General features: G+C 46.0%; 1 protein-coding gene across 1 annotated transcript in view; it reads right to left on the minus strand.

Moving 5' to 3' along the window:
- Positions 1–3533: 3533 nt before the first annotated feature.
- The window catches only part of SLC6A2 (solute carrier family 6 member 2), a 39415-nt gene continuing 30388 nt past the window's right edge, over positions 3534–12560 (minus strand). Inside the window, exons 10-14 of the mRNA XM_038754114.1 lie at positions 11674–11773; positions 10696–10796; positions 8182–8349; positions 6393–6464; positions 3534–4337 (exon numbers count right to left, since the gene is read on the minus strand). Of these exons, the coding sequence (XP_038610042.1) occupies positions 4314–4337; positions 6393–6464; positions 8182–8349; positions 10696–10796; positions 11674–11773 (465 nt within the window). The 3' untranslated portion in view covers positions 3534–4313. The remainder of the gene's footprint in view (positions 4338–6392; positions 6465–8181; positions 8350–10695; positions 10797–11673; positions 11774–12560) is intronic.

Consider the following 12560-nt stretch of genomic DNA (forward strand, 5'->3'; position numbering starts at 1 on the left):
AGTGCTTAGTACAGTGCTCTGCACACAGTAAGTGCACAATGAATCACTACTAATTTCAAAATGGTGGCTTCCAAATGCTTGGGACTCTATCTTCCCATTTTCAGGAAGAAGAAAATGCCTTTTCCCTCCCTCTCCCCGATCCCCAAAGGCATGCTCTATTGTTATATTGTCATCTCCCAAGCTCTTAGTACAGTGCTTTGCACACAGTGAGCACTCAATAAATACAAATGAATGAGAGAATCTGCTTGTAAACCCAGTTGTTTGCATTTGGTGATCTGGGCTTCCAGAAACGTCTATCTGCCGAATCATATCCGTTTCCCCATCTGGCACGGCAGAATCCAGTGGCCGCCTCTTGGGGTTGGTGACCACGGGTGTAGGGCATGTAGGGTGGGACTATTTCTTGGTCTATTGTACTCTCCCAAGCACTGAGTACACTGCTCTGTATACCGTAAGCTCCCAATAAATACGACTGATTGATCAACCCTCCAGGCAAAGGCCTAAATGTCCAATGGGGAGGTCCAATCCCAAGGACCTGGCCAGATTCTGGAAGTTTTTCTGCCAAATAACACCAAGTACTCTCTGGGGCCTGGGACCTTAGAAAAAAAAAAACAACGGAAATTCGGACTGTATGCTGAGGCATTTCTATTAACTTCCTGTTCCATCCTTATTTTCCTTCCACTCCCTTTATTTGTAGATAATTATCTGTCTGCCCTCCCTATTAGGTTGGGAGCTCTTTGAGGTCAGGAAACGTGCATCTTGCTTCTGTTGTACTCTCCGAAGAGCTTAGTACAGTCCTCCGTGCTGGGAAAGTGCCCAGTTATTATCACGGTATTTGTTAAGAGTTTACTACATGTCCAGGATTGTTCTAAGCTCTGGGGGTGATAAAAGTTGATCAGGTCAGACAATCCCCTTCCCAAACAGGGTTCATAGTGGATCACAGTTACCACCGCTGGTGATGATGGTGCCATTTTGCACTTAACATAGTGCTCCGCACACAGTAAGCGCTCAATAAATATGAATGAATGAATGAATGAATTTCCTCAGAGTAAAGTGGAGTAAGAGACATAGTCTCTGCCATCAAGGAGCTTCCTCTCTCTACCCCGCTCTCTCCCACTTTCCCTCGAAAAGCCCCTTGTTCTGGCCTTGGCCACTCAGGGTGGACTGCCACGGCCCACCTTCCCCTGCTTGTGCCTTCTTCTTACCCCTCTGTTGGGTGAATCTGCTTGTAAAATCCAGACCGCACCACCCCGAAGGCAGCGGCCTTCCTGGGAATCCTAGTGTCAGTGGTGAAAGGGGGCCAGATAGTATCCCCCTGCCACATTGATGGAGTCTCCCGTTGAGAGTGTCAAATGAGGGGGTGAGCACTTCTGCCCCGGAGGAGTTGACTGTAGTGCCGTGGCTTTCACAGCATCATTCCAGCTCTCTCATCCCTGCCAGTCACATTCCCGCTGGAGCATTAAGTGCAATGAGCAGACTGGGGGGCAAGGGTTCCACGACTGTGAAGGGCAAGTGAGAGATTTTGGCACGCAGGACCCATTTACGGCTGAAATGGCCGTAGGACACGGCCAATATTGTGCTGTAGCACTGTGACTCATCAGGTGGTTACTTTGACGGTGGTGCCATTATTATTATTATTACTTTGGTAGTCCCTCTTGCTCTCTGCCACTCACCTCAGCCAGCTTGGGCCCATCAACCTCGGGGAATGCTCTGGGTGGATTTTGGGTCAGAAACTTCCAAGCAAATCTCACTGAGGGCAGGGAGCATGTCGACCAACCCTGTTGCATCTTAGCGAGTCAGTCAATCATATTTACTGAGCACTTACTGTGTGTAGCGCACTGTGCTAAATGCTCGGGAGAGTACAAGATAACAATAATCGGACATGCTTCTCTCTAGTGCTTAGCAAAGCTCTCTGCACACAGTAGGCACTCAATAAACACTACTGATTAATCGATAGTCCCAGCAGATGGGACTAGGACTAGAATCCAGGTCCTCTGATTTCAGAGCAGAGCTATTTCCACTGGATCATCAGCAGGGCTGTAAGGAAGTAGATAAATTGCAGAAGAAGGAAGCAGCAAGGCCGGCTGATTCCTGGCTCTTTGAGGGTGGGAGGAGTGGGGAAGGGTGTGGCAGTAGCCATGTGCTCTTGGCCCTTTTCCGCTTGTGTGTCAAGAAGCCATGATTATACCTCAACCCTCCAAGAAGCATCTGGGAAGCATACACTCGTTGTGGGCAGGGAACTTGTCTCCCAACTCTTTGGATTGCTCTCTCCCAAGTGCTTAGTACAGTGCTCTGCACACAGCAAGTGCTCAATAAATACCACTGATGATGATGAAGTGTGTTAGAGGCCGGTCTTGGGGCAGCTGGTCTCCCTGGAATGGGAGGGGGATTCTCCATTCAAACCTGCTACCATCATGGTCCAACAAAAACACTTCTGAGGGGTTTGGGGTGAGGGAGGGGTGTGTGTGTGTGTGTGTGTGTGTGTGTGTGTGTGTGTGTGTGTGTGTGTGTGAGAGAGAGAGAGAGAGAGAGAGAGAGAGAGAGAGTATGCTGAGAGTGAGTGGATTGACCTCATCATGTGTGAGAGGTCTGGAGGGGGGTTAGTGCCGCTGACCCTGGGTCACTGCTATGGAAACAGACCCAGGGAGGTTAGGGAACTTGTCTAAGATCACACAGCAAGCAGCTAAGACTAGTCCTCAGAGGTTCTGTCACCAAATCCAGAACGGTTTCCTCCAAGGCCAAGTCCCATCCTGCCCAAACCATCAGGATGGGTCCATTCAACACAGGGAGCGAAAATTCAACCTGAGAGGGAAAGGCATCCGTTTGGAATTTCCAGTTATGAAGCTCAGAAAACTTCCTTTACATTATCACAGTCTGAGGGAAAACTCCAAATCCAAGATGAATTTTGACAAAAAAATTACCAGCTATAATTTAAAATAAATTAAAAACGTGTTTTGTTACTAAACCGAACTTTAGCACCAAATTCACAGACAAAATGTGAACCGAGAGATCAACACTCCTGAACTCTGATTTGTGCTTCCTGGAGGAGAATACAAGCTGCCCACCAAACTCCCCTGGGATAAAAAAACAAAACACTCCAAGTTTAGAGAAAAAGGCCAGGTTCCACTCACCAGTGGGATCTCAAAAGTCTTGGCCAAATCCTTGACTTTCCCTATTTCAAACCATCTCTTTTCATCAACAGGGGTGCAGATAATTTTCGTATGTATTTGGGTCCCTTATATCCTTTGGCCCAGCTCTGAGGAAAACATAATAATTAATCATAATTGGGGTATGTGTTAAGAGCTTACTATGTGCCAGACACTGTGCTAAGGGTGGATACAAGCAAATCGGGTTGGACACAGTCCCTGTTCCACATGGGGCTCACAGTTTTAATCCCCGTTTTACAGCTGAGGTAACGGAGAAATGAAGTGACTTGCCCAAGGTCACACAGCAGACAAGTGGTGGATCCGGGATTAGAATCCAGGTCCTTCTGACTCCCAAGCCTGGGCTCTATCCATTAGACCACACTGCTTTTCTAAAACATCTTATCCAGTATTGATGTGAGGAGTCAGCAGAAAGGGTTGAGCGAACATGACCCCCTGGCTAAGTGAAACCATCTTTCTGGTTCGCTCTAGGGGATTGCCACCATTTTCGGAGAGAGTTGAGTTCAGGGGTGAGTGAAAAAACCACAGGCCGGCACTTCTGTCTCCTTCCTTCGTGAGTAACATTGTGCGTGGTTACCCTGAGGAGAAACTGACCATTGCTCACCCAGAGAACGCATTTCTGTCTCCCCACCCTAGAAGAGCAAACCACAAAACTGGAGATGAGGCAGTGGAAACTTCTACCCTGTGACGTGAAAGAGGCAGAGTTATGGCTAGTAAAAAAACCATAGTAAATGGAAACACCCAGTTCAGAGCGCTTTGGTCTCCTGGGACTTGGAATGCGAATGAATCTTTCATGCAACATGGGATTATTCTGGCTCTGCTGTGGCGAAACAAGAGAGTTTTCAATTCATGAATTTTTTTTTTCCTGTTGTTCTGTTCCATCTCAACCTTTATCTTCTCCAAACCTTACCCAGTTCAGGAGCCGAACCTTGGAACTCAAGACGATGAGGAAAACAAATATCAAACACACCGACTTCGGTTACCCACGTGGTAGAAAGGAGGTGTTTTTTTCCCTCCTCCAAGGGAGTCTGCTCTTCGACTTTGGGGTCGGGCAGGGAGGAGGCAACGTCCAAACACGACAACCCTGACCTTGGTGTTTCACTGATCCCGTTCCAACGTGCCACTCTGGGGTTTTCCGTGAATGGGCAGCAGTCATATTGCTAGCCAGTGTTGGAGCTACAAAGGAAGAGAATTGGTCAATGGGCAAGGTGATGTCTGGGAACCAGGGATGCGACAAAATCATGGGAGGAGGAGGATGAAGAGGGCAATCCAACTGCTGAGAGAAACAACCAAAGTGGTCTTGAGCCGAGTGCCTGTTCAGAGCCGACCGGGAGAATGACCGAGTCTCAAGAGACCTTCGGTGACAGAAGGTTGGTTCAATTCACACACTGGGCTCAAAGATGGGGAAATGGGTGCGTATCACAGGGGTACAAACTGCCAACTTATCTGGTCCCCTTGGGGTCTCCTCCCCGCTGACACCCCTAGAGATTTGACAGACTAAAACATGCTGTCAGGAGAGACAGAACGCAGTGCTAAGAAAAGAGGGACTAGGAGACTGGAAGAATGTGGGGAGGAAAAAGGGCTCTGCTTTTTACCTCAACAATCAGCGGTCTCTTCTACTTAGGCTGTGAGCCCTATGTGGGAAAGGGACTGTTTTTGACCTGATTATCTTGTATCTATCCCAGTGCTTGGCACAGAGTAAGTGCTTAGCAAATACCATTATGATAATGGTAATAATAACTATAATATTATTGAATTATATATTATAAATTATTTATTCATATAAATATCTGTCGTCCCCCCCCCTTTAGACTGTAAGCTCATTATGGGCAGGGAAAGTATCTTCTAATTTTCTTGTACCCTCTCAAGTGCTTAGTACAGTGCTCAATAAATACAGCTGATTGATTGACTAATCTTCTACTCTGTTACTTTCTCTTCTATTTGCCCATATTCAGTGAAATATTTCTGCTGCCCGGGGTGCCCTTCCCCTTCAGCTTTGCCAAACCACAAAACTTTCCCTACTTTCAAGTCTTCTGAAAACTCCCCCCCCCGCCCCCCCCCCCCGCCAATTCACCACTAGGCCTATCCTGATTGCCTAATTCCTCAAGATTCCTGGTCAGGTCATTTCCTCAGCTGCTTCCACACTTGTGCAATTGTCTATTTATTTTTCATGAAAAGAACAATAGTAATAGACTCACCCATTCTCTCATGTCTACTATTTGTAACTATCCTATCATTCTTAACTAAGATATATTTTTCAATTTACATCTCCCCAATTAGATTATAAGCTCCTTGAAGGTAGGAATCACATCTTTTACTCCAGGTTTTTTTTTTTTTTTTTTTTTTTTTTTTTTTGCCTAGCAGCAAATAGTCAGGAAAGTGAGAGCAGGAAACAGGTAAATGAAAACAGTTCCAGGCCCTGGGTGGAGGAAATGAGGCCATATCATCTTTAATAAATGCTGAATTATCAGAACCTGGTGTTAACCAAATCAACCACTGAACTCTAATCTTTAATCCTTACTTTACCCTTAGGTCTAATCCTAACTCTAGTCTTGTCCTAATCCTCTCTTCCTAACACAAAAAAACTATCTGTAACAAAACCCTACAACTAACCGTAGCCTGAACTCTAACCATATCTTGGCCCCAAACCCCATACTCAAACCCTAACTTAAGGCAGGTTTTCAGGATGGATTTTGCCAAGAATCGAACTTAAACATGGCCAGTGAAACACTCGGTGATGGTTGGTCACTGGAGGTCTGATTTTCTTCAACTATTTGCCTCCTTGCATCTACTCTCGAGCCATCCTGCCTTGATACTTCAAAGTCATCTCTGTTTCCAGAAAGACCCAGAATCCCTAACAAAGCCCAGTGGGTATAATGGGCTCCTAGGATGCTTTGAGGGAGGGGAAGGAAGACGATGTTAGCCAAAGGAGGGGGTAGGCTGGGCTGTGGACAGGGAGGGCTGCTCTACTTCTGACTCCTGACCTCACCCTGCAGAAAAACGGGGGCAGAGAAAGAAAATGAGGAGATTCCCTTCCTCCTCTTCTCCCAAGCCCACGTTGCAGATTTTAGCACTGTACCATTTACTGTTTAGCCACCTCGGAGCAGGTCTGCGTCACCCTGGATTTTTCAGGACGATCCAGAATCTTCCATGGAACCTCAGCCCGCAACTTTGGGAAGCCTCTGGAAAGGAACCTGTGAGGTTGGGAGGGCGGTTGGGATGAATACAAACCTTAAACTGCCTGACATTCCTCTGTGCGACAAGATGGTGCTCATTTTCTGGGGTGAGGCAGTAAGCGAGTCTCTGGAGAGAGAAGAGAATGAGTGAGCTTAAAATAGCCCCACACAAAATCCGAAATAGACCAGGTATATAAAGGAATGGGCACTTCTAACTTTTTCAGGATAACCGCTGCCCCTTTGCATGCAGGGAGAATTGAGCTAATGACAACCACTGCCTAATGTTGGATAATAATAATGATGACATTTATTAAGCGCTTACTATCCACCCCAGCACTTAGTATGGTGCCTGGCACACACCACAGTTATTATAAAGGAGCAGCATGGCCTAGTGGATAGAGCAGGGGCCTAGGAAACATATGGAGCTGGGTTCTAATCCTGGCTCTACCACTGGTTTGCTGTTGATTCATTCATTCAATTGTATTTATTGAGCGCTTACTATGTACAGAGCACTGTAATAAGCCCTTGGGAAGTAGAAGTTGGTAACATAAAGAGAGGATCCCTTCCCAACAATGGGCTGACACTCTATAAGGGGGAGACAAACAACAAAACAAAACATGTAGACAGGTGTCAAAATCGTCAGAACAAATAGAATTAAATCAATCAATCAATCAATCAATCGTATTTATTGAGCGCTTACTATGTGCAGAGCACTGTACTAAGCGCTTGGGAAGTACAAATTGGCATCACATAGAGACAGTCCCTATCCGATAGTGGGCTCACAGTCTAAAAGGGGGAGACAGAGAACAGAACCAAACATACCAACAAAATAAAATAAGTAGGATAGAAATGTACAAGTAAAATAAATAAATAAATAAATAAACAGAGTAATAAATATGTACATCATTAGCAAAATAAATAGTAAATATGTCCAGGTAAAATAGAGTAATAAATCTGTACAAATATATATACAGGTGCTGTGGGAGGGGAAGTGCTGTGACCCTGGGCAAGTCACTTCCCTTCTCTGGCCCTCAATTTCCTCATCTGTAAAATGGGGATTAGGACTGTGAGCTCCCTGTGGGAAGGGACTGTGTCCAACATGATTTTCTTGTATCCACTCCAGCCTGGCCCACAGTCTGGCCCGTAGCAAGTGCTTAAACACCACAGTTGTTATATAACATCAATGTCATTATTAATAAAATATAATTACTATAATTATTATCAATACTAAGAGTCTCCATTCATTCATTCATTCATTCAGTCATATTTATTGAGCACTTACTGTGTGCAGAGCACTGTACTAAGCGCTTGGGAAGTACAAGTTGGCAACATATAGAAACGGTCCCTACCCAACAACGGGCTCACAGTCTAGAAGGGGGAGACAGACAACAAAACCAAACAGGTGGACAGGTGTCAAGTCATCCGAATAAATAGAAATAAAGCTAGATGCACATCATCAACAAAATAAATAGAAGGGTAAATATGTACAAGTAAAATAAATAGAGTAATAAATCTGTACAAATGGAGTGCAGATCATCACTTGGAACTGATCAGGATTAATTTATTCCCTCCAATTTAGACTGTGACACCTGTCTCCATGTTTTGTGTTGCTTTGTATCTAGACTGTGAGCCTGCTGTTGGGTAGGGACCGTCCCTAGATATCGCCAGCTTGTACTTCCCAAGCGTTTAGTACAGTGCTCTGCATGCAGTAAGCACTCAATAAATACGATTGAATGAGTACAAATCTGTACTCCGTGATGTTGTTCCTCTGACTCTCCAGCCTGTACTCTTTCCACTGTCACGCTGCTCCTCTACCCACGTAGCCAAAAGCTCCAGGCACTCACCTCTCTCAAGGAGCCCGCCATGGACAGGAATTTGTAGATAGCATAGCCTGGCACCAGGATCATCGAAGAAAGGGCGATCCCCCAGCCAATGTAGTTGGCCCAAAGCGGGAAGACGTATTCATCGTACGTGAGAGGCTTGAAGTTGATGATGCTGACGATGACCACGAACTGAGGAAGGAAGGAAGGAAAGACGGAAGGAAGGACAGGGGGCACTTGGGGATGGAGGGAATTCTGGGGCCATTACAGAGACCTGGGAGATGAGCCCAGGAGGTGGATATGTGGCAGGAATTCCCCTATGGGCCTGAGTCTCATCATCATCATCATCATCAATCGTATTTATTGAGCGCTTACTGTGTGCAGAGCACTGTACTAAGCGCTTGGGAAGTACAAGTTGGCAACATATAGAGACAGTCCCTACCCAGCAGTGGGCTCACAGTCTAAAAGGGGGAGACAGAGAGCAAAACCAAACATACCAAGAAAATAAAATAAATAGAATAGATATGTACAGTAAAATAAATAAATAAATAGAGAAATCAATATGTACAAACATATATACATATATACAGGATCTCGGGTCTACCAGGACCACAACTGAGGCTAGATCTCCAGGGGTGCACCCCTAGCCCCAAACCACTGACGTCCTTATCCTGAGGCTCTATTATTTCCCCTTTTTGTAACCTATTTTAATGTCCATCTCCCCCTATCAACTGTAAGCTCCCTGTGGGCAAGGGTCGTGCCTACCAACCTATTATATTGTAATAATAATGATGGTGTTTGTTAAGTGCTTACTATGTGCACAGCACTGTTCTAAGCGCTGGGGGGATACAAGGTGATCAGGTTGTCCCATGTCCGAGTGCTTAGTACAGTATTCCACACACAGTAAGCACCCAATAAATATCACTGGTTAATTGCTGTGGAAAATGGCCCACTGCTCCAGAACCTCCTGGGGAAGCAGCCGACTTTAGGGAGGAAGTGGGGGTGGGTGAGACTTCTGCCATTTTGAGGGAAAGAGTGGCAGCCCGGGGTGGGGCAGACCCTCAGAGAAAATCCTTAAAAGGTTACTGTTACTTTATAAAAATCCCCTTACTCCTGGGGTCAGTCAATCAATCAATCAATCAATCGTATTTATTGAGCGCTTACTGTGTGTAGAGCACTACTAAGCACTTGGGAAGTACAAGCTGGCAACATATAGAGACCCATTTCCCAGCCAATGATCTTTCCCAACTCCTTCCAACCCTCCCCACGTCCACTGAGTAGGAGTCTCTAGAGCGACAGTGGATGTTACAGTCGATCCATCGTATTTATTGAGTGCTTACTGTGTGCAGGGCACTGTACTAAGCACTTGGGAGAGTACAACACACCAGTTTAACAGCAAGGCAGGCAAGAAAACGAGAGGTGGAGATCTGAGACGGCCAAAAGGAGGCCCCATATGTTGACTTCCATCAATCAATCAATCAATTGTATTTATCAAGCCCTTACAGTGTGCAGAACACTGTACTAAGCACTTAGTAGAGTACAATGAGAAGCAGCGTGGCTCAGTGGAAAGAGCACAGGCTTTGGAGTCAGAGGTCAGGGGTTCAAATCCCGGCTCTGCCAGTTGTCAGCTGTGTGACTTTGGGCAAGTCACTTAATTTCTCTGTTCCTCAGTTACTTCATCTGTAAAATGGGGATTAAGACTGTGAGCCCCCTGTGGGACAACCTGATCACCTTGTAACCTCCCCAGTGCTTAGAACAGTGCTTTGCACATAGTAAGTGCTTTATAAATGCCATCATTATTATTATTACGGTGCAACAGAGCTGGTAGACAGGGTCTTTGCCCACAGGGAGCTTGAAGCAAAAGGTTTGATTAAAGGCATCGTCGGCAGAATGGTTTCCGCATTAAGGATATTAAACCCGACTCTGATGGCACTGGCATAACCAGGAAACTTAGTACAGTGCTCTGCCCACAGTAGGTGTTCAGCAAATACCATGGATTGATTGCACTTTGTGTCCACAACTACTCCATCTCGTCCCCCCCTGCTTCCTTTCCATCTAAGAATTAATCAATTAATCATTGGTGTTTATTGAGCATTTACTGTGTGCAGAGCGCTCTTTTGGGATTCATTCATTCAATCGTATTTACTGAGCGCTTACTGTGTGCAGAGCACTGTACTAAGCGCTTGGAGGAGTACAATATAACAGTAAACAGACACAAGTTCAGTGACTTGTCCAAAGTCACCCAGCAGGACGGTAGCAGAACTGGGATGAGAACCCAGGTCTCCCGATACGTTGCCAACTTGTACTTCCCAAGCGCTTAGTACAGTGCTCTGCACACAGTAAACGCTCAATAAATACGATTGAATGAATGAATGAATGACTCCCAGTCCCACGGTCTTCCACTAGACCCAAACGTCCCCCTCAGGCCTTCTCTCGGCCCCTTTCGCTTCCTTAATACGCCAGAAGCCAATGACTCTCCTAGCCCGATGGCCAGCCTTCTCCGAACCTCCGCCGCCCACTTTTCCCGAGCGACCTTACCAGCAGGAAGGCCGGGCTGACAAATTTCCAGCAGAGTCTCCAGTACAGTCCGGGTTTGAACCCCATCATCTGCTGGATGTCATCGCTGAATCTGTCCACACCTGAGGGTCAGACCCAACCAAGACATCAGCGGACAGAATATGGCTCAAGCCAGAGGCCCCAGGTTAGGGGTGGCTCCGTGGGGAGGACAGAGAGCGTGAGCGAGAGCCAGCGACAACAAGAGAGAACCTGGAGGGCATGTCTTCTTGGATGGTCATTCATTCATTCAATCGAATTTATTGAGCATTTACTGTGTGCAGAACACTGTACCAGCACTTAGAACAGTGCTTTGCACATAGTAAGTGCTTCATAAATGCCATTATTATTAATTATTATTATTATTACCAAGCACCAAGTGTCTAAGCTGGGAAGGGTCGGCCTGACATCCCGCACAGAGCTTGTTCATCATCATCATCATCAGTTGCATTTATTGAGCGCTCACTATGTGCAGAGCACTGTACTAAGCGCTTGGGAAGTTCATGAAAGGGCTTGACTTCTCGGGGGCACTCTAATGTCAAGACTGGCGTTCCCCATTCAAGAGGAGAACTCCAGGGGGAAATTCTCATTTTTGCATAAGGCCATGCTAAATGACATTTTGATTTCAGCTATACTTCAACGTGTTACGGGCATGGGTTAGGGATGAGCATGGCTTCGTGGACAGAGCCCAGGCCTGGGAGCCAGAAGGACCTGGGTTCTAATCCTGGCCCTGCCACTTGTCTGCTGTGTGACTTTGGGCAAGTCCCTTGACTTCTCTGTGCCACAGTTATCTCACTTGTAAAATGAGGATTAAGACTGTGAACCCCATGTGGGACATGGACTGTGTCTAACCTGATTGGCTTGCACCAACCCTAGAATTTAGTCCAATGCCTGGCACAGAGTAAGCACGTAACAAAAAACACACAATAAAAGAGACATTTTTTCATCAGAAAGAGCACTTACCATAGAACCACGAAACACCAATGGCCTCCATCAAAACAGCAAATAAGATTGACGTTCCCGCAGCAAATGTGTCCAGTAACGTCAGGACATATATCCCACCCTGGAGGCCGGGAAAGAAAAGTGTCCATTTGTCTCCTTAGGAATTTGTACTTTCATTCAATCGTATTTGCTGAGCGCTTGCCGTGTGCAGAGTACTGTACTAAGCCCTTAATAATGATAGTATTTATTAAGTGCTTACTATGTGCCAAGCACTGTTCAAAGCTCTGGGGGTAGGTACAAGGTAATCAGGTTGTCCCACGTGGGGCTCACAGTCTTAATCCCCATTTTACAGATGAGGTCACTGAGGCACAGAGAAGTGAGGTGGCTTGCTCAAGGTCACACAACAGACAAGTGGTGGAGCGGGATTAGAACCCATGACCTCGGACTCCCAAGCCTGTGTTCTTTCCACTAAGCCACACTACTTTGAAACCCCAAAGCTGTTTGTGTGAGTCCACATGAAATGGCGCTTTTTTGACAAAGCCTTCGAAAAATTTGAACTGACTTTTGGGTTCCAACACCTGTGTCCATTTACCAAAATAAAATAGGAATAGAAATATGGACCCGTCAAACCTCCTTAATTAAGAATCAATTCTTCCCAGATAAGCAAATGCTACGATATGGTTTCCCTCTGTTTTTGGATTCAAATCGAGGAGCAGCTTGGTCAAGTGGAAAAAGCACAGGCCTAAGAGTCAGAGGACCTGGATTCTAATCCCGGCTCTGCCTGTTGCCTGCTGCATGACTTTGGGCAAGCCGCTTAGCTTCTCTGTATCTTAATTTCCTCATCTGCAAAAAAGGGGATTCAGTGCCCGTTCTCCTTCTCGCTTAGACTGTGAGACCCATGAGGGACT

This window comes from Tachyglossus aculeatus, chromosome 11 (genome assembly GCF_015852505.1).
Source record: "Tachyglossus aculeatus isolate mTacAcu1 chromosome 11, mTacAcu1.pri, whole genome shotgun sequence".
Classification (NCBI taxonomy): Eukaryota; Metazoa; Chordata; class Mammalia; order Monotremata; family Tachyglossidae; genus Tachyglossus; species Tachyglossus aculeatus.